Here is a 23,169-nt window from a genome sequence, read left to right on the forward strand (position 1 = left end):
TAAAATATTTCAAGTTTAGGGGCACCATCACTGTGGAACACATTTTACAGCTGCTAACATCAAACAAGAGGTACTGTATTTTTATTCTTCCATTTCTAATTTTAGATACAATTTCCAAAAGATACAGAAATTCGTAACTGCAAGGACTGATGGTAAAACTGAAAAGGTAATTATCATATTTTCATTGCATTTCAGTAGGTAACTTGTCAATCGTTTAGCTTTCCTGAGTGCTTAAATTGCTCCCAACTTGCATTAAGCTTCTGTTTTGTTGTTGTGCATGCTTCCAATACACTTATTCTCTTACTGACTTTCACACTGTCAGATACTGACTCCTTACATTACATTCTTCCTTCTCTAATTTTCCTCTCTTATACTACACATATTTAAGAGGAGCACACACTTCAATTACTGGAACTCATGATTCATCATCCTATTTAAAAGTTGAGAATTTCCCTCTGTTTGTTATAAAATGACTTTGCAAAACTGTTAATCTAGGAAGTGTAAAATGAAGATGCATACTCTCCTCACGTACGATGGAGAAGTTAGCAGAAGCATATAGGACAGTAAGTAATAGATTTGTCAGTCATCCAGAAGCATGGCTGAGGTATGACAGAAATAGGAGCTTAAAGGTTACTGCCTCTGACGTGACAAGATAACCAATGGAAGAACTGGAAATTGTTCACACACCATCCTACTGGGGCGTGCAAGTTGCATAATGGCAGGTTCAGCATTCTGTGAAGACCAAAAGCTCTTATCAAGAAGCACAAGTAACAGAAAGACTAATCCTCATCCAGAAAATCAAAGGTTTCTCTGGTGTCTCAGTCTTGAAATCAATTAGTCCTAAAAACCTAAATTATATGCCAAGGTAACACCAGTGTTAAGTGCAGAAGAAAGTCTGTGAGAAATGCTCAAATTTTCAAAGTGCTCCCTTTATATAAGTGTAAAAGAGGAACTAATCATAAGACACTTTTGCAGTCTATTCCAGCATACGCTTTAAGGAATTTTAACAGTATTAAGTCAACAAAGCAACACATGGAAGTAGCAATAGTTAAATTAAGGCATTCAGTTGAAGGTGATCCTATAATCCAATTCTACCTTGAAGAAGGTAAAGAACAAGCAGCCAGAAAAAGATGACTCTTGACGTCACTTGTAGCCACCACCTGTAGAAGAATGGAAAGAAAACAACTCTCACGATTCCTTTGCGGGTCAGAGATGTCCAAGGACTTTCAGGTTTTGCTTTAGCAAAAGCAGATCCTTAAAAAAAAATAAAATAAAAAAATAAAAAATCATTGTTATGACTAATAATAAACTGAGATGCTGAGTAGTTAAGACAGAGGATCAGTAATTAAACATAATTACACATAATTCTAAATGTATCCATACCATCAAGAGAGCATTGCCATAGCCATATCATTCAGGAATATGGTTGAGTCAAACTGATGACTAGCCCTAGGAGAAGGGAAGCTAACCAAAGAATAATTCATCTGTCCCTTCTTCTACACCGCTATTCAAATGCTCTCTTTCTTCCACATCCTTCCATTACTTTTTCTTCCTGCAAATTCCCACTTCTCTGGCACCTACAAAAACTGTCTAGTATTTGTTAGAGCTAGGAGGAGTATGGATCTGAAAGTCTGTATCCATGTCACCTACAACTGGAGCATGTGCATGTGTGTGAGCGACTCCATGACTGCTAACAAAGACCAAGGCTTCTGCTAATTCTACATCTGAATTCAACAAGCACTACAGGAGTGTATTTAAGAGGACAAGCTGGCTGCTGGGTTCATGGAAAAATAATCTAGATAACATTTTCCCCAGCCTTCAGGAGGTATGAGGAAAGTTAAACAAAGATCAAATGAAGACTAAATACTTCTTGAAAAGTCTTACATCACTTGACCTTCTCTTGCTGTTTTGCTCTTGAAAATGCGTAAGAAATATTTAATGCCCACAGAACTGTTACTCCTCCAAAATTTTAACATAGCCTTTCCTCAAACCTTCAGAAGATTTTAAAGTAGTCTGAATGTATAGAAATAGGAGACTGCTGAACCAGTAACTCCCAAACTATGATCCACAAAAACCCACTGGTTTCTTTTGCTTGAAACCCAAGTCTATTTGACAAAATTTAAGTCCAGTTTTTTGAGCCTTCAGTTTAAGACGAGACAAGCTGGTAGATAATGTAATTTTGAGAAATCTGTCATTTTCTAGCTTAAGACTTACCTCGTACAAGATCAACATCTATGAGGTCTGGTTTTACATGTCCTGTTTTCTTTGGTTTGTTTCTCAAACCCTGAAATACACAAATACTGAACATCAGCATATATTGGCATAAAATACAGAAATAACAGAACAGCACTGATGTGGTCAGTAATTGTGTTTAATCTATACTGTTCTTAAAAATTCAAACAAAGAAGTCAACTTCAGAGATTTAAAGTACTACAAAACATTTTGAGGAGCGAGGCACAAATCAATGCCTTTTTCAACCTTAACAAAACCTGAACAATTACTGACCCAACTACAAAGATTTAAAACACTGTTAAGCACTGAGCACACATTTCCCATGGCTTTGGGTTATACAGACAAAATCTGCACACACTTGCAGCAATTAGTAGTACATTCATATGAGGTTTCCAGAGCTTTTGTCACAAATTACTTTCCTGAATCTTTTTTCCTTTGATATCTAATTAAACTTCATCGAATGCTTATATTAGAACTCCCCAACTCTTAAACTAAATAGCAAATCACATTTAATGTAAAGGCCGCTATCGACAGCAAGATCTGGTGTCAGAAATCCAAATTTCAGAGAACTATTGGTATTCCCAATACTGAACACAGAACAGCCCATTAAAAAGAGGAAGAAAAGTAAATAACACAGTAAATCAGCTGGGAAAAAGAAGAGAAAGTTCCTATTTATTCATTCTTTCTTTTAGAAATGGCATCTTTCCTTATGGAAGAGCCAAACTTACAGAATCACCAAGGTTGGAAAAGACCTAAAAGATCATCCAGTCCAATCATCCAACTTCCTTGCAGAACTTGAAAGTTTATTCTTAATGTTAAAAATGAGATGCTTAGAGATAAATACTTGTGAGTTTACTTCGATGCCTTGGTCACATTAGCTAATAGTGATTCCACATACAATTCAAACATAGTAAAATACAGTATTTAACAAAAAAATACTGAGGATACAGATGGAATTATAATGGAAGTGATTTAGCTGCGTTCATTTAAATAGCAATTCCATTTGCTGGTGAACTGTAGATTTCCAACAGTTATACTTCATTCATGTTTAAATAAAAAATGTATTACTTAAGTATAAGCATTAAATTTAGATGAAACTATACAAATTAAATGAATAAAAATGAAAGATCGATGACATCTAGCTGTGTTAATCTTCATAGCAACTACATAAAGTAGTTTTTCAAGCAGCGTAGTTCAAAATAGTTCTTGCACCTAAATTCAGCTGGACTTATTTTTAAAATAACACTTGAACATAAAAACCAAAACCAAAAAATTACACAGAATTAATACATGGAGCTGACAGGTGATAAGGACAAAATGTGTTCTTAAGATGACAGACCCTGTTGTACTGCAGGCTTAGCACTGCTTCATGTACAAGATTTCCATAGGTCAGCAGTCGTAAAACTGCAGTAATTTTATGTGGAAGCCCATACTTAGAAATTGTAATTACGGTAACTCCATAAATAGCTACATATTCCTGGGAATTCTTGCATAACCAAGTCACTCTATTTCATAAAAGGTTCTAGAGATTAAAAATAGAAAATACTTTATGATACGATAAATTTCAACTGTACTGCTCCTTTTGGGCCTCATGATACTTCCCTCAAAGGTCTAAATAAACAGATATGTGCATCTTAGAAGAAATAACCCTCTGGAAACACAGGCAGTCCTATGAACAATTTACCACTGTGACTATTTTCATTTGACAGAAAGAACTTTTCAAAAGAATAAATATGTCACCAATTGAACTCAATGCATCTTTCATAGGGACAGCAGTGGTAACATTCTTAACAAATGTCACTGGTCAAATCTCAAATGCTTGCAGTGTCTGTGAACTACAATGAACTGGTAGCTCTACTTTTTGCCACGCGCAGTGAAAGAATTCCTTTTATTAAGATGCAGTTTCTCTATTCATGTGTCGCAAATTCATGTAATATATGCAGAAAACAGTAGTGTTCCAAAATACGGTTAATTAATAATTATGTTTCATACTATTCAGATCCATCCAATTAAATCACGTAACTTCTATTCAGTACTGAACACACTTCTGCTACCTAATATAAAAACCACAAAGTTTAAATAAAAGCTCTTAAAAATAGTTACTGTCATAGAAATTCTACTGCACAAAGTTTAAAATCAACAGTTCAGTTAAAATTACCCTATTAACAATAATTTATACTATTAGCAACATTTTTTTTTTCTTACTAAAAAATAACGACTTGGATTTTTAAATAAGTTCATTTACAAACAGCATCATAGTGGCTTTGAGGTAAAAGCTTTAAGGCATGACACCTGGATGCAACACCCTGTTTCAGTTCTCCCTTAATCATGCTAAATTATGGACTCCTTAGGGATGGAAGAGACCTCCAAAGGCCATTTAGTCCAGCTCCTCTGTAATGCACGGGGACACCACAGCTAGAGCAGGTTGTCCAGGGCCTTGTCCAGCCTCCCCTTGAAAGTCTCCCCATCAACAATAACTCTTCTGGGCACTATCATTTCTCCCATTGTTCTATTTGTTAATTATCAGACTATAACCCAAACAAACTGAATTTCCCACAGGCAATATTTGCAATAAATGATTTGAAAGTTGCCCTATTGCACAGCAGCTACAAAAAACTTCTGTCATAATGGCAATTGGTTTTCACAGTCACTGAAAAGACACTGAAAATCAAGCCATACGCCAACACCTTCATTTGAAATTAGTTGTGTTGATATCAAGAGCATTTCTGCACCACCTCTCTGCATGCTTCAGACAGCAGGTACCACAAGATGCAATTGTCGTGCAGTAGCCTTCTGATCACATCAACGTATGGCAGCAAAGCTGCACCTCATGCAGCACACAGCAGTACTGTGCCAGGGAGGACTGCCTGGCAGCTCCCAGCACCTGAGCTGCTCCATCCCCAGGTCTCCCTGCAGCTGCATTCAGCCAACTCAGCACCAGCAGCAACCCAGGTCTCCTCGTGCTGCCAAACGGGGCACATCACACAACTGTGGAGGTGTCTCAAAGGTCAGAAACACTTCTGAAAATACTATCTCTGATTTAAAAGCTAATCTGTAGATTTAGTAGAGAGATCAGGCCGGTGAGAGCTCCCATGTAATCATCTCCCTAACATATGCTATTTAGCTATTGAAGTAGTAGAGAAGAATAATAAAAAAACACAGGAACACTGAAGAAATGCGTATTCTACTAATGCTAAGAATTAACACAGCCTTTAAGCTCATGCAGTAATAGCATATTTCTTGTATGCAGTACTTGAAGAGAAAAGGTTAATTTTAACACTTCATATTATGACACGATGTACAGTCAGCAGAAATATGACACATGGGACTGACTATTTTCCCCAGAATGCTGTAGCGATGCGGCAGACATTGATGGCACTGTTAGTTAAACCAAAATGCAAAAAACTGCTGTTAACTGCTTACTCAGGACACAAAGCCTGAAGTACTCACCAGTCTAATAAACTGTACAAAACAATGACAGCATCATAAAGGAGGAAAAGTGAACTGGAGGGATAAGGTAACTAACTGAAAGTAAGGAGAGCTCAGATAACCGACGTTAGAATTCATCACAGAGTGAAAGAGAGGCACACACAAACTAAGCTCTGGCTTAAGATAATTAAAAAAAAAAGCACTGAGGTACAGATGGATGTAGAACTTATGTGCTGGGGATTTAGCAGTAATATAAATAGAGTATACTATGCCAGTTTCATTTGGTTACATTCCAGAAGTTTATTTTTGCTTCACCAGCATTAAAGAACATCCTATACGTTGCAAATTACATCAGCACATACAATTACAGCATTACTGATAACTGATAAAAAAAACAAAAAACACTTGATATACTGTCTTACCTTGATTTCTCTTTGTTCCACTGATTTTTCCCATATTTGTTGATCATATGCCCCAATCTAAAAAGAACACGAAACAGAAAGAATCTATATTAGGTTTTCAAATACCTTGATTGTACAAGATCTATCTATCTTTCAGTCAAACATAAAGATGACAGGCTATCTCCTGAAGGAGACTTATTGTCAAAGTATCTTCCACATTCCATCTTCACTGGGCAAGACCTGGCTGACCCAGAACACTGCTGAGCCTGACAGGCTGATGCCAGCCAGCCCAGAGCCTTGCTGCAGGGCTGCCCAGCCTCAGTGCAGCTGCTGCCAGATAACTTGAAAGCAAACACAATTCACAGATAGTTGGAGCCAGATCTTCCACTCGTTATTTTAGAAAGGCTCCCTCTACTCTTCCTGTTCCTCACCACCCACTTTTACAGGTCCATTGTCTTGAATTCCACCTCTTCAAACTGCATAGCAGCAGAAGTCACCAACGGGCTGGGAAGCAGCTGGATTCCAGGTCAGGGAAAACTCAAGAAGCACAATGGATATCAGGAAACTGCCCTTCCTTTTCCCCAGTGAATCACTGATGAAATAACACTCCCAGTAAACCTATTCCAAAATTTAACGTATCTTTTCCTTATACCATCCTGTACTACTTTCTTTTCCCGAGTACAAGCATTATTCAAAGACTGTCAGTTCTAAGGCTTCCAAGACTCTCATTAAGCTACCAGTCTGTTTATCCCTGAAGCTCCTCTAAAGATCTTAGCTTTGTCTGAATATGAACAAGGTTTTAGTTAAAAATTTGTAGTAAAAAGGAATTGGTTTTCTCCAGGCTCTACTCTCATCACATTTCTGTAGAAAACTTCAGGTATTTATAAGACTGAAGGTAAGATAAAGCGACAAGAATAAGTCAATATGTGAGACAATGCATCTTTCTAAGAAGTTACCAAAGAGAATCAGCTTGCTTTGAACAGTGCACACACAGCTTCTAGACATTTCTCAGCAATGATCTGTTTTACTATGTAGAAACACAGAACAGCTTGGGTTGGAAGGGAACTCAAATCCCACCCATTCCCAACCTCTGCCTTGGGCTGGCTGCTCCCCACCAGCTCAGGCTGCTCAGGGCCCCATCCAACCTGGCCTCGAGCACCTCTAGGGATGGGGTACCAGAGCTCCATGGGCAGCCAGTGCCCTCACCAAACGTTTTTAAAGTTATCCATCCCAGCAGCTCTCCTTAGATATATACACAGACACACACACGCACCCACATTTACTGCCTCATACCTAAACCTTGGTTCCTGTTAACAAGCCTTGACCAGTGAAGCACAGCATTGATTTTGTGTCACAATAGCAAGGCAGACGCATGTATGGAAGGAAACTTCCTCAAAGTTTCTTTATTGACTGTAAAGAAAGTTGATAGAACCAGCTTAGATCAAACACCCGATGGGAAGGAAAAAAAAACCCACTGCTTGATTACTCCATGGCTCATTTTCATGCCTGCTTAGTACTTCCCATTCACAAGATACAGACACACAAACGATTTCTAGCTCACTATCCTAAAATACCAAAAGAAAACCTACTGACTTTTTAGTAATAAGACATACTTAGCACCTTGCACTTAGAAAAAGCACACAGACCATGAAAAATAATGGAGAAGTCAGGCACTATACTGAGCAGATTAAGCACTTGCCATAATTAAACTAATTAAAATAAAGCTAGTTTAAGAGCTGACTCCATCTGGATAATTGCCAGCAATTAAAAAGTCAATATGTTGAATAACCACTCCACCCAGATGTTTGTATCAAATTGCTTTGGCTTCTTCCTAAATATGCTCTAAATGACATTTCAGATCTTCCTGTTTTTTCATGACATTTACTAAGGAGAGTCCCAAGTGAGTTTTTTGTATGGCATAATATTGGGTCCTTCCCCCCTCACTTCCCAACAAGCTTTCTTTCTACAAAGACAGAAAAGTCTGTCTCCCACTTCGTTGCGCAAGAAACAAAGGCGGAGGTTCTTGTGCCAAGAAAATTGCAAAGCAAACTCTGTACTTCTAATCCCATTCATGACCAATTTTAGAGTTAGAAGAGTCTTTAAGAGAGTTCTTCACATAACGAAACAATAGATTATTTGTTACAGGAATACAGATCCCAGAAGACATCTGAGGCAAGTCAGTCAACCAAATTTCATTTGGGCTTACTCACGTCCCCTACAAACATACTGGGTGGCAGCTTCTGTCTCCAAAACACAACAAGCAGGGATTTTGCCACTGACATTTTTCTTTTAATGTTACTCCATAACATAATTATTTCAGCAGGAGGTAAAATAAGAGCAAAGGACCAGGAAGATGGCCTTATACAAATATGTAATGGCCTGGCCAATCTTTTCTGATCTCGGTCAATTATCAAAATCTGAGTGGAGGGCTGCTACATAAAGGCGTACTGCTGCAAACAGAAAAGAGTTCCAGAGACAGCTACAGAGAGCAATTATCATTACAATCTCTTGCAAATTATTTTCTTTTTAATCCACCCAATTTTGCATTTTTGTGCTCTAGGAAACCTTCTGAGGTACCTTTGGGAGTGCATATTACAAGCTCAGCCCATCAAATTTGCACCTGATCTTCAATCACCCTTCTCTCCAACAGCACAAGCATCCATCTGTACTTCCCTCAGAAGGAAACATAAGCAAATAAGGGCATAAAGTTACATACTGGCACACACAATTTCCCACATTAAACAAAAATCTGTAGACCCAGCGTTACTGACAGAAAAGACAAGTAAAAAACAGAGACATTCAATCTTTTCTTCTACCCAACAGCAGGAAAACTTATCTATTTTTCACCAATACATCCAGTAGAATTCATTGAAAAGAGCTTTTCAGTGACAGAAAGTTGCAATATATAATATTAAATAGCAAACACGAGAAAGAGAACATGCTAAATGACCAGTTAGTGAATGAATTAATTCAAGACTGGAGTTTCTACTAGCAAGCCTTCCCAGTTTTAAGTTGTGAGCACCAGACAACCACATCCTCAGAGAGTTCTGATTTGTAAGTATTTACATCTAAATTATATTTCTTGTTAAATCTGAATACAAAGTTGTCTGAGGTTTATATATGGGCTCTCTCTGGCTCTTTACTGCTCAGTATTTTTGAAACTGTACATATTGGAAGGACACCAAAAAATACTTAAGAATGCCCAAGAAGTTCATTTCTGGAGGCTAAAGAACTGAGGAAATAGGCTTCTAGAGATAGAACTGCCCGCGCTTCTATCATGAAGAATTTAAATATACACAATCTTGATCAAAGCAAGCCTTCCCTTCACATAAGCAACTGCCTCCAGGGCTACAAAGGTGCTCAAGGTTCCTATGTATGGAATCACTAAGTTGATATGAAGACGCAACTACCTGCATATACCTGAAGCTCCCAACTCTACCCCAACTCTCTCCCATTACACCTGCAAATTCTGCAGTATTCATCAAAGAAAGCTGAAAGAGTCTAAAAAATGTCAATATTTTAACTGTATAACAACTAAAGCTCTTAAAATCTGTTCAAAACTTTGTGCCAGACTTGGCAAAATAGTCTGTCACTGGCATTTTCAAGCCATTAATCCAACCTACAGCTGGGTGGTTTCTTTAATGAAGCAAAGTCCACAATACTACCCAATTTTTTATCTAATTTACCACAGAATTTATCCTCATTTACTAAAGAGCTAATCAAAAGTGGACCATAAGCCTCACTTATTGCTTTTTTATTTGTTTAAGGATTTAGCAAAAAATAATAATAACCTAGAGAAAAAAAAATAACAAACCTTCCTTCCTTAATAATTTGTTAATTCAAGTTACGTGATAAGCCTATAGCTGTATCCCAATTGTTCCTCTTGAATGGCTGGAAAAGGAATGGGCTACCCAGGCAGGTATTTGAGTCACTGTCTCTGGAGGCGTTCAACATTCAGATGTAGCACTAAGGGACATGGCTGGGTGCTATTGGTGGTAGGGCGATGGCTGGACTGGATGATTTTGTAGGTCTGTTCCAACGGTGGTGATTCCATCACCAAGCATGAGCAGCAACACATCCCCCTCATAGGAAACATGCCAATAGCACACTATAGATGGAATATATTGTAGTACAACCAACCTGTAGCAGAACTGGAGCAGATATTTCGTATTAATTTACTTTAAATCATGCACCACAGGCTTCCTCAATGAGAAGACTCTATCAAGTCTATCCAAACCAGTTACCTCTAAAACATTCTGACACCTTGCTTCAATAAATGCCTCAGAGAGAAGATTAAAGATGAGCTCAACTTTGACCTCACAAACTGCACTTCAAGTGAGCAGAGAGGAAGGTCACGTAACTTGAAAAGCAGCAGTAAACTCAGGAGGTTAGCAACACTTGCACTTCTTTCTTCCCAACCAACCAGCTCATTTCAGCATATTTCCTTGCCTATCTAAAATTGGTTTGACACTTTTACAGCTAGTTTTTATAACAATTAAACACAATCTGTCTAAGTAAATTAAGCTATTGGAAACAGCTCATTCTGGTTTCAAATACAGCCCAACGCTAAGGGTTTCTGCACTGCAAATTATTTCTTCCCCGTGTCTTTCTCATAAACAGATCAATAGGCCACGTGTGCATGAAGATTGAACTTGAGCTTTGTGAATGACACTGATATTCACTTCAAGCTAATGTAGTGATGGTATCAACATGTAGCCCAATACTCACAGAGCCTTCGGATTCTAATGGAATCGATCAATATTTCAGGAGACATTTATAATTTATGACAAAGGCGGCTAATGAAGATTATAATCCTAAGAATACATCGCATTTCCTGCTGGATCTTAAAACTTTAATGTTTATCCATAATGAAATCTGCACACTAAGCTTTGTCCCTTAAAGCTGCTACACACTTTTACAGGCAATATCAACATACTACTGCAAATCCAAAAGATACAGAGCTTGGTGAATAAAAAGTGAAGCTGCTTCCTTAGGCTGCCTAGCAAGCAAATTAAGTTTTTAACACCTTTTTAAAATACAGCCTATTAGCTACTACACTTTATTCATTTTTACAGCCCAACATTTTGAAATCTGTATCAACTTCTATAACAGAATACTTTTAATACTGACACTGACATGTAAATAACTTATATGCATGCACTATTGTTCACTTAAAAAAAAAAACAACAAAGCTTCATATTAATATATTAATATTGAGTTTATGTTGAGGGACACATTTATGGATATCAGACAAAATGTTTTTCCATTTTCTCAATGCACAGGACAAGTTTATTAGAAGTTACTTTAAACCCTCATATTTCTGCCTGATTGATCCACACTGCAGTACCAGCAATGATTTAGTAGTTCAGCAGTGTCATTATCTTTCTTGACGTTTTCCTACTAAGACTTCTTTTCTTTTCAGGATGTTCTTCCATTTGCACGGTGTTTGTTGCACTTCCCTCCCCCCTCCCCCCCCATTTCTTTTATCATTAATACATGGACAAGACAAGCTAAGACAAACCTAGTCAATAGTCAGAGATGTATAATATAATAGCTTTAGCAATTGCCTGTCAATAGGGACAAGTTTAGAAACTTTTTACTTACCTGGAGAAGCAAAACGAAGAGATAAAAGCTGCATAACCTTATGTGCAAAGCGTGGGATTTAAGACTGCTGAACAGTCAATTCTGGTTACTAAAAGATTCTGGAATTCCCTTCCTTCTTCCCCTACTCCCAAAAGGAGAGGAAAAACCAACTGTGCAGAGCAAAGCTATAGAACCACAAAATGTGTAGAGCTGGAAGAGACCTTTAAAGGCCATTTAGTCCAACTCCCTGCAATGTCCAGCCTCGCCTTGAAAGTCTCCAGGGATGGGGCACCCCTGGGCAACCTGTTCCAGTGCCTTACCACCCTCACCGTAAAAGACTTTTTCCTTGCATCTAACCCAAATCTACCTTCTTTCAGCTTGAAAATGAAGAATTGTTTATTCTTAATTGTGTAAATTACCAACGAATGAGCAGGCAATAACTTCAACTGCAGTGAACTAAGAGCCATTTCACTGCACAATAATTTTACCAAAGCTTCCTTCAAAGATAGTATTTCCAGAGTACAATAATGGATAATTAAACATTTATCACCTATGTATGAATATCTTCTCTGTATCAGTCAATACATATTTACTCTTTTTAACATCAGCCAACATTCCTTATTGTCCCAAATAATAGTTTGGAGGTTTTAACAGATCTGCTAAAAACATGAAAGATCTCATTTTTCATCTCACAATTAAACAAAAACTTTATGCATAAGAATATTCAGTAATAAATTCAGAATAAATTGCCAAGACCTACCCTAAGCCACTTCCCAGCAACATACATCGAACACTAGAGGCAGCTTTCTTTAGGTTATCATTTCCATGCCTTAAAAGAACTACTCAAAAAAAGAAAGAAAAATAAAAAGCACCAACTGAACAAGATTCCATTTGTCACTGAAGTACAGTGTAACCTCTTATGAAGTTTACTCACCTTCAAATCTCACACTAAAGGTATCAAAGAACTGGGCAGGCTGGAACCTCCAGCGGACATCCAGCTACTGTGAGGGGCAGCTCCAATTACAGGAGGTTTCTCAAGGACTTACCCAAGAAAGTTCAGAACTTGTCCAAGGTTTGGGGATTTTACACCCCCCCCGGGACCGTAACTCAGTGCTTGACAACCCTCATAGTAAACATTTTTTTCCTATACCTGATCAGAATTTCCCCTGTTTCAACATGTGTTTATGGCCTCTCTTGCAATCCCATCACATCTCTGAGAAGACCTGGCTCTGCCCCTTCATGGCCACCCAGATGACAGCTGTGGAAACAGTGAGCTCTTCCCTCTGCCCTCTCTTCTTCAGGCAGAACAAACCATGGTCTCTCAGACTCACTGTACATCACACACTTCAGCCTCAGAACCACCTTCATGCTGCACATCCCCAGACTGGGCATAGCACCCTACGTGCTGTATCACAATCTGTACAAAGAGGGACAATCCTTTCCCTTGACCCACTGCCTACGCTATGACTACAGCCCAGTCATCAAGTCTTAAGCCCTCAGCAACATTACTTTTTTCTTTTGTATGTTTGCACAGAACAAAGCAGTCTCAAGAAAGAACTGGACAAAGGAACCCCCTCTGACAGCCTCATTATTTAGCACTGTTCCCTGAAAACCAACAGAAATCCAGCAAGCTCACCATCATTGCCACTGTAATTTCAAAACAGCACTGCTCTTACTCCTGATTACTTCCACTTCCCAGAGTACACATTCCTTGTGCCAGCAACATCCTGGTGTGTGACCGAGAGATAAATCAGTTCTCTTGGGAAAAGAAATGCTAAATTATGGCTTCACAAGGCATAACGAAACGGTTCAAGAAACGCTCTTACAAACAGAGGGATCTGCAGCTCGCTCTTACAGATACGTTCAGCTTCTTACAGTTTAAACTGCATTGGCACCCTAACCAAATTCACTCAGTAAGTACACAAACGTAGCAGCCAGGCACAGCATACAGCTGCTTTGTTCAGCCACACAGGTTTGAGTGATTCTGATCAATTGCATAAGATTCAGCAACTTGAATTCTGACTCATTGAAACAAAGTGCTGAAGGTAATCCCCATTACTGGGTCAGCTGACAACCTGAGCGCCCAATTTCAGTACTACATAGAAAGCAGCTTTGTTAAATACCTATTTTTTCTCTCGGTGCTTTCACAGAATAATGGAATCTCCCTTGAGCCTCCTCCTCCTCACACTAAACAGTTCCCTCGGTGACTCCTCATAACACTTGCTTTCTAGTCCATTCAACAGCTTCATTGCTCTTTTCTAAACGCGTCCCAGCAACTCAATATCCCCCATGTAGTGAGGGGTCCAAACCGGACCCAGCAGTTGGTGAGGTGCAGCCTCACCAGTGCCAAGTACAGAGGGACAGTCACTTCCCCACTTCTGCCAGCCTCACCGATGCAAGCCAGGACACTGATGGTCTTCTTAGCTACCTGGGCACAGTGCTGGCTCACACTCAGCTGGATGTCAGCCAGCACCCCCAGATCCTTTTCTGTCAGGCAACTTTCTTCACCCTTCCCCACACTTATACTGCTGCCTGAGGTTGTTATGACCCAAATGAAACATACAGCAAGTAGCCCTGATGAATGCAATGCAATTGGACACTGCCCATTAGCGTAGCCTGCTCAGATCCCTCCACAGAGCCCTCCTTTCCAGTGGCAGATCAACATGCCCATCCAACTTGGTATCATCTGCAAACCTTAATCGAGGGCACACTTGATCCTCAGTCCCCTCATCAAGTTCACTGATACATAAACAAACCCAGCCCCAAACCGAGCCCTGGGGAACATCACTTTCAAAAGTAGTCAGCTCTGATTCTTGCCAAATTTCGGTACTTGAAAATTGACCTTTTTGAGAGTTTCAGCATCCCAAGTTCTCAGTAATACAGCCACATACCCAGACTGTCGTGTGAAAACTGGTTTGCATGCCAGGGTCATCACCACATCACATTAATTCAGTACCAAGAGGGAAATCAAGTAGTTTCAGGGTATGGTATAATTACTGTTTCTTTATTAAGCTGGAAAGAATAATCTTAGGCTAATGAGCTATAAAACACTAAACATTACCGATCTTAATGCAATTACAACTCTAATTTTGCCCTTTAAAGCCATGGCAAAGAAAACATCTCATTTGTTTTATTGTGAACTTCAACAGCAGTACCCAAAGGACACCCAAAGCAGCATAAAGCTGCACTGGCAAAGTTAAATGATAAGCAATTAGATGCAGGATTCGGGTTCATTAAGCTCCATTCTGCCTTCACTGACAACCACCCCCAAGAGATGGAAAAACTTAATTCTCTCCTGCAATACTGTTAACAAATGTGTGCAAAGCCCTCCATTTTTGTAGCAAGCATTAAAAATCAGAAAGCTATGATGGTAAATTCCTTGGTTTACCATTGGCTATTCTTTGGTATACCCTTGGTTTAGCTGTAACATCAGGGCAGAAATTGTACATATCCTACTATCTGTAAGCCTTGAAAGTATTATAATAAATGAACGCAAAGATGTTAAGTTGTACGCAGTATTTCATGCTATTACTGGTTGTATTATTTTTAACCTCAGGTGCTGATATTGACACAGTACTTCGAATACGCACACATCATCCTAAGGCTGTTTATTAACAAAGCACAGACAGGTGCCTCTGAGCTCGGCAGCTGCCAGGGACCGATGCAGGGAGCTCAGACGGCCCCGTCACACCCGCTGCTGCTAACAGCCACGTGCTGACAGGAAGCCGGCACACGCCTGTCTGACCTCCCTGAGACACACAAACATCTCAGCAGGGCACTCCTCCGTACGCCCAGGAGCTCCGCAGCAGCTCATTAATGGACCTTCCTACACAGCCAGCATGCCCACATTTCATGCCCCATGCCAGTCGCTACTTGCATCAACGGGGAAGCTCCACTTCCAGCGTATGCAGGAAAGCAACGTCCTGCATATATCCCTGCCCTACATCTCAGATAACAAACTGGTTTTAACACACCCTACAGTCCAAACAAAAGTAATTAAGAACTAAGTATTTTTACAAGGCAGACAAAGAGCTCCTCTTCACTATAAGTGCACTACATGCGTTGCAACAGCAATACACAAGTTTACACAACAAAAAGTCTGACCTTTAAACGATTAAGCACATTACTAAATCACCGTGCTGTGAGGAGCTCCATTGCAGACAATAGAATGAGTCACACGGGTAAGGAGCCTTGGGTGCTGCTCCTTGCACGCCAGTGCAGCTGGAAGAGCTCAACCAGGTAACTTTCTACTATAGAAGTCCAGAAGTGCCTGACTTATGAGAAGACAGCAGGCCTTTGGAATTCAATAGAGGGAAATATAGTGTAAAATGAAGTTTAAAAATATATCGAAGTTGAAAACAAAGCCACACGGTGCAAGTCATCTATTTAATATCTCTTTCACAATACGTGTCTACCTATTCAAGTACACTGTTTCTCTATATTTTGACTACCAAATTCTAAATTCTTCATATTCTTTGTTAGGGTTTTCATACATCATCTCATCAACTCATTTACATGAAAAACAAACCCTACAAAATGATAGCTCTTCTTCATTTTATCACACAAGCAAGCCATTAGTTTGAGCAACAATTACAGCAATCCTAGTTCTCCCTCGACCCAGAAACAATGTTTTACTGCTAAGTATTGATTTCTCCCCACTTTCAATTTCAGCTGCAGCAGTGAGGATTGAGCAGACTTAAAAAGCAAGGCAAGGGGGACAAATCAGACGTGACACACTTACAATTGAAAGCCAAGTTCAGCATAATGGAAACGTGTCAGGAGGGACAAGAAAAATGTCTGCTACCCACTCATCTCTAGCACAGTTCTTCCATTTCCCAGTTCAAAATTTAAGTACAAACAATGAATCCAATGGGAAAAAATACTGTGCCATGTAAACGGCAAGGGAAGAAAATCAGGGACATGGGTGAAAAGTCCAAGATCTTCTTAGGAAAGGATCATACACAGCACTACAAAGTTAACAACTCCCAGCCTGATCCAGGCTCTCACTAAATTGGAAGCCAGAGATCATCCAGTTATCATGAATGCTTACATGAGATGCAACAGTTCTGAATTTGTCCCAAAATAAGATATCGCTCTCTCATTCAGAAGGAAGTTCTGAAAGCTTTGATTGCAATTCAACTTTGATCACACCATGGAAAACACTGACATCAGGTCCATGCGACATCACATCTCTCCTTAAGACAGCCCAGTCTTTCATGAAGTAATGGTGGTCACACACCACCGTCCCTTGCCTCAAAGGCAGTTTGTACTTTCTGCTTGCACAGACCTTTGTGGAAACCTGCAGACTTGCAGCAGGAATTCTGCTGTTGGTCTCAATGTTCTAAGCAGAACCACGTGTGTGCAATCACTGGAAAAAAGCAGCAGAACGAGGATTAAAAGAACGACCTGTCCTGATGGTGAGGTGTTCTGTCAGAAGCAGCCTTCTGGGAACAATAAAACTGAGAGATGAGTTGTTGGCACCCAGAAGGCCTGCTCTGCTCCCTGTACCATCACAGCACAGTGACTCATCAGAGGTTCCTAGCACCAAGAGGAAGGAAGGTTGTGGTGGTCACTAACAGCACTCCTTTTCCTGAGCATCCAACAGGACCACAAGTGTATTCAAACCAGAGGGGAAAAAAAGAACAGACAACAGGAAAAAAAAAAAAGAGCAGGAACTTCAATTAAGGCTTTCAGAGACTTGAGGCTCTTGCTCACATCAAATGACCACTTTCTACATAAAGTTAACCTGGATGGCATAATAAATCTGTCCATGACAGTTCACCATCACCACCCAAAAAACCTCAGAGACCTGAGGAGCAGGTAAAATCAGTTTATTCTAAAGATTTCTATTATAAGCATCATTTTTCCTTTCCACTGAATTTCGGTACATTAAGTCTTCCTCCAAATCACCCTACAAGTCTTTGGAACAACTGAAAGGACCCAAACTCAAGAAATGATTCAAAAATACCACCCGATTCCACTGCACATGACTGCCTTTACGTACCTCATCTGTGCTACCACTGGAATAACCAGGACACGATGAAGGATTTCCAGCTATGTACCAGAAACAGTAAACGGATCTGAGAAGTAAAGCCATGTGACTGCAGTACCAAACTTTGTTATTGAAGAAATTCAGCAACATGCTTTTTTTAATTATTATTATTTTAAATGCACAAATAAGAAAGTTCCCATCTGCGACTCTACAAAGCACTGAAGAGATGCAAACTTCTCACGAGCGCCCACAGGGATGGTTGCGCTTTAATCTTCTTCACATGGACAAAAATAGTTTTTCTAAAGCTTGAATGAGGGAAGGAGTATAAAATACAAAAAATTTCTCATTAAGTTCTCAATGATTCCCACATTTTTAATACATAATTGAATATGCAGCAAAAACCAAGCAAGCAGAATTCACTTTTCTGCTTTTCCAACTGCACCTTAAATTCACAGTTGAGAAGATGACACGGTCAGATTGTCAGTACTGTCACATTTCTACAAGTTACACGTGCTTAAAATAAACGTTAACCACAATTTCTATTTTGAAGAGCACTGCCATTATTCCCGCTAAGAGCAGCATGTGTGCTCCCCAGAGAGAGCCACAGGACCAAGGAAAACAGGAACCTAATGAAGCATGGAGTGATAAGGAAAAATAGAACAAGCTCATCACACCTGAAATCCTACATCCAAACTCAGCAAAATTCTCTGTGCTTTTAAAAACAATTTAGCTGAGTAAGTCAACCAGTACAGGAATGTCAAGAGGATACAGTAACTTGAAATAATTTCAGACATCAATATTTCTTTGTACAGATATGAAACAAAATATATACACTAACAAGAGACACTGAACTGCACATGTCCCAGTGGGATCTATTTTCTCTTTCCTGTTTCTCTCCATTCTGGTTTTTTAATTGACTTCTACAGAAACCTCTTTAGGCTATGGATTATATCAGTCCTTGATACTAACACAGAATGTTTGAATTCCTACTTCCAACTTAAATACAATGATTGTTTTATGTACTGTAGAAACAGCATTCTTCTGCACACAAGTGCATTAATCAACATTACACTGAAATCAATAGCCAGACTAAAAGCAGTTCTATCCTGAAAGGTATTACCGTTAGACATTAATTTACCTTCAGAAGCAGAGTTCCAAGCTACTCCCTCTCATGGAACACCAACCAACAACTCAGCACTACTTCATATTTATTATGCTTTAATAATATTATATTAAGCATAAATATATTATGCTTTACACATAAAATTCAATAAGTCAACTTTTTTTTCCCCCTGAAGTCACCATAAAAACAAACAGAAAGCTTACCTTTTTCTGGTACCAAACTATAGCATCAGTTACTTTGGACGCCATTTATTCCACTGAATTCACCCAGTCATTTTAGGCTGTTAACAGAAAGAAACAGAACTTTACTTCCACTTTCCAGTGCAATTCAAGTGGCACATAGAGGGTGCTGTATTATCTCAGGAGAAACTCGAAGTTCCATTAAATGCAGAACACCACATAAGGATTCTGATGCTAAGAGATCAATGCATTATAAAATGTAAGAAAAGCTTGTACAAACTATTAGGTATCTGGGGGACAACAAGAACAGCGCTGATCACAACAGTCCCTGTTCTGATCACAAAATTAATCCACTCAGGAAGAGAGACCAAAACTAAGGCAGAAGAAGCTACGGAAGAGTCGCACGCTTGTTTTAATGGTAACAAACAGGAAGAGGCTTTAGGGTTTTTTAAACACTGAACCAAATGACAGTGATATGAGAAGGGGGAACTCGGCCTGAGTAAAACTTTTTCCCTTGAAAATGACTAGAAAGTATTGTTTGGTGCAGAGTTAGCACTGAAAAAACAAACAGAACTTCAGAATTAAAATGATCACCAAATCCCAAATCACCCTTCCACTCCTGTCATGGCTCAGCTTTTACTTTCTCATGGAAGAGTAAGAGAATGAACTGTCTGTCTTCTCTTGCAGTGGACATTCTGTAAAGTTAACTGAAAGAACACGTGAGAATTAGAACCCTTTCCAGACGTTTTATAATAATATGCAAATTCTTATATAAATACACACACACATATATATAAAAGAATATATATATACATATATGAACACATTATAACTAAAACCAAAACCAAATATTTCACAGTCTACTTAAGATAAGAAGAGATTAGTAACAGTGAGGTATATGTAGTGCTCGTATTCCAAGCTGTTAATTAAAGCAGGAAGCAACCAGTGAAGCAAAAGAAAGAACTGTATAAAGAAATATTTTCCAGAACATCTCAGTACTTGTGTTTAACGATCATACAATTCAACCATTCCTTTTCAATCTATATATATGCATCCCAAGTATTCCAAGCAGAAGCCCAGTTAAAAAAAAGAGCCAGTGGGGCATACGAAAGTCCCTCACTTTACAGATGGAAACAAACTGCACCATAGACCAAAACGAAATCTTTATGAAATGCCAAAACATTAGAGCAAGTTGTGACACAGTATGATACATTCTTCATCACCAAGAACTTAATGTGACTGATGGGAAAGAAAAAAAGTAGCAATGAATTTTCCTATTCATACAGTTCTGTGTAAGAACACTGCAGGTAATATACTGCTGAAAGGCCCATCCATGCTCCCATCTCACAGAGACTCCTGGAACAAGAGAGCAGATGCATAGGAAAACTCAATTCTGCACTGACAGCTACTCATTCATTCCGCCCTGCCTCTTGTTCCATACTGAGTGCTACTTCAGAGATGCTGTATTTTTAAGTTGCCATATGCATTATAAACACTACAGTACAGATCAACAGACTTGTATACTGGCTCCTGTGAATCTCTATGGAGCATAATGCAATACATCTTCATCTTTCACCAAGTTTTGTCTTTGCTGGTTTTTTTAGGTTTTGTTTTTGTTTTTTAATAAATACTTACAGCACCTTTTGAGAATTCTATTTAAGATATTTAACAATAAGACTTCAACATCCTTCATCCAATGTTAAGGAAGATTATCACACAATACAAAGGAACAGTTCTGAAGGAGCTCAGAGCTTGATGTACACATTTCAGAGTTATCACAACAGTGGCTTTCAGAGCAGAACAGTGTCATTCTTCCACTGTGGTTAACGGTGCCATAGAAGCCACATCAAGCCATCACTTGTGTCAAGAACTGTAATTGGGTTTCTAATAACAGTGGAAGTTTAACTAAGAGTGACTATCAGCAATTAAGAATTTATCAGTACGATAAAGACTTCCATCACAAACTTCTATCTAACAGACCCGGCTATACCTTGGCATATTGCAGACTGCTCACTCTTCTTTCTCACCCACATAAAGCTTAAAATAGAATTTGTTTTCTTGTTTGCAAACATTCCCATAAACGTTAATATAAAACACTTGGTTACATGACTACAGACAAACCAGGGCCACCTCCTTTGACATGCACAGCCCTCACAGACAACCTACCTTTGCTCAGTCACAACAAAGGCAACCCTGCTGCTCAAGGAAGAATCTACATACCAACAACACATACAGGATTTGATCACACGTGTATCCCCCACCTTGTGAATACAGTGTGTGCATGTCTTAAACTCCTCATTTCTCCAAAAGCAGCTGCCCCTCCTCCCACACAACATGACCTGCTTCCTACCACCACAGCCACAGAAGAAAAAGGCTGCAGAACCTCATTACTAGCTGTGATTTAAAGAAATGTTTAACTTGCACAGAAGCCTTTCCCTCAGCTGACGGACCATCTTCCTGAGCAGTCCCTCATAGAGGGGAATCTGCTAACTTCAGAATCCCGGACCTCCAGCTGCATGAAATACAGCTGCAACTGGAGGAATCAATCATTTTAAAGGCAGCAGCCCTTGTGATCACATCACAAAACCACAACACAAGTAAAATGAAACTGTTTTATTAATTAAGTAACGCACAGTTTTCATGTTTTTAAAAACTTTCTCCATTAAATCCTTCATGTAGTCCACTGTAGTGTTAATTAAAGCACTACTGAATTCCACAGTACACAACCACAAAGATACACGAGGTAGCACAAGGCCTCAGGACTGATGTCCCAGCTCACCAACCTCAGCTAAACACCTGTGTAGAAATACCTCCACCAGGAGATATCACGGGCTTTCTTCAATAGACACACAGAACTTTCTGATGCAACACTGAAACAAAAGGTGAAAAAATACATTCAATTAATCCAGACAGCGTTTCTGCTTGAAAAGGCTGAGATTTGTCTGCCTTTTTTTGAAGGCAGCATGATGAGTTTAATGTTTGGCCTGCAGGTAAGATATATAACAATCTTAGGAGTTGGAAGGGACCTTTAGAAAAGGCCTCTGACAAGAGACTGCAACAAGCTCAGAACTCTGCACATTAACGTTTTATTCAGCTGACAATTTTAATTCTATCAATCCTGAAGTCAGACTGTACGTGCTGGGCTTTAAGATCCACCAAATGAGAAAAATGAGCACATCAAAGCAGCTGATCCACAACAGAACACTGCCTATTTTAACCTGCCCTCCATCTGATTCTCTCTGAGTCTGTTTCATGTCGCACATCAAACACACACATGGGACAAGGGCCTGCTTTTACACTCAGCTGCACCACATTCACTGGTACGCCTTGTGCAAAGTCACTACAGAAAGATTAGCTTCATCTTAACTAGTTGGAGACTTAAGAGCAACATTAAAGACACAGCCCAGCTCCAGATGGAACACCCAAATACATGAGCTAGGTCACAACACTGCAACACTTACCTGAGCCATTTATTACCACTTCATCAAACTCACCATTAAAATTAACAACAAGCAACAGTTCTGGATGAAATTCATTACTTGTTTGAAACTAAAAGCAGACAACTATGTCACTTTGTTGATCCTTATTCAGATGTAGGGTTTTGTAGCTGTTTCTGTTCCATTTCACAACATAATTGTGTTCCATTTTAAATAAGTACACACTACACCCTGCAATCAAACAAACGCTTTTTCAAAAGCCACTAAAATGCATATTTAGATGTTTCCAGCAATTTAGAGCTCAGTCAAGCAGAACACGGTGTTTATTGTGTCACGCAGGATTAGACACCAGATATTTTACTCATAACCAAAATGTTTTGGACCCCCCAGTCAGACACAAACGCAAACCTTCCTAAATGACAGTCCGCAGACAACAAGTTCTATTTTGAACACTTGAATTCTATTTTGAACTCAGAAGTTCTGAATAAAGCTGTGTTCTTCATACCAAAGGGGAAGGCCAAAATAACAACTGAGAAATATTGGAAGACTAAACAAGACGAAGGAATGTCAACGAGCACAACATCATTGAAAGTACAACACAGTCAAGGAAGTAGTGGCTAATGGTTGCTTTTCTTGTCTGTAAGCACTGTGAAACACTAAATTCATATTTATGGTTTATTCTAAATCGGAGAATAGAATCCTAGGGGTGTGTGTGTGTGTGTGTGTGTGTATATATGTATATATATATATATATATATAATCCTATATGTAAGCCCAATGAACAGCTTATTCA

The 23,169-nt window shown here is 39.1% G+C and overlaps 1 protein-coding gene across 2 annotated transcripts in view; it reads right to left on the reverse strand.

Moving 5' to 3' along the window:
* PHTF2 (putative homeodomain transcription factor 2) overlaps window positions 1–23,169 on the reverse strand; it is a 60,326-nt gene that overhangs the window by 27,674 nt on the left and 9,483 nt on the right. For both annotated transcript variants that reach the window (XM_072335267.1, XM_072335275.1), the window contains 4 exons: window positions 18,964–19,040; window positions 6,084–6,140; window positions 2,215–2,284; window positions 1,096–1,254 (listed from right to left, as the gene is read on the reverse strand). In XM_072335267.1, the coding sequence (XP_072191368.1) occupies window positions 1,096–1,254; window positions 2,215–2,284; window positions 6,084–6,140; window positions 18,964–19,008 (331 nt within the window). In that variant the 5' untranslated portion in view covers window positions 19,009–19,040. The remainder of the gene's footprint in view (window positions 1–1,095; window positions 1,255–2,214; window positions 2,285–6,083; window positions 6,141–18,963; window positions 19,041–23,169) is intronic.

The sequence above is a fragment of the Excalfactoria chinensis genome, chromosome 1, assembly GCF_039878825.1.
Source record: "Excalfactoria chinensis isolate bCotChi1 chromosome 1, bCotChi1.hap2, whole genome shotgun sequence".
NCBI classification, from domain to species: Eukaryota; Metazoa; Chordata; class Aves; order Galliformes; family Phasianidae; genus Excalfactoria; species Excalfactoria chinensis.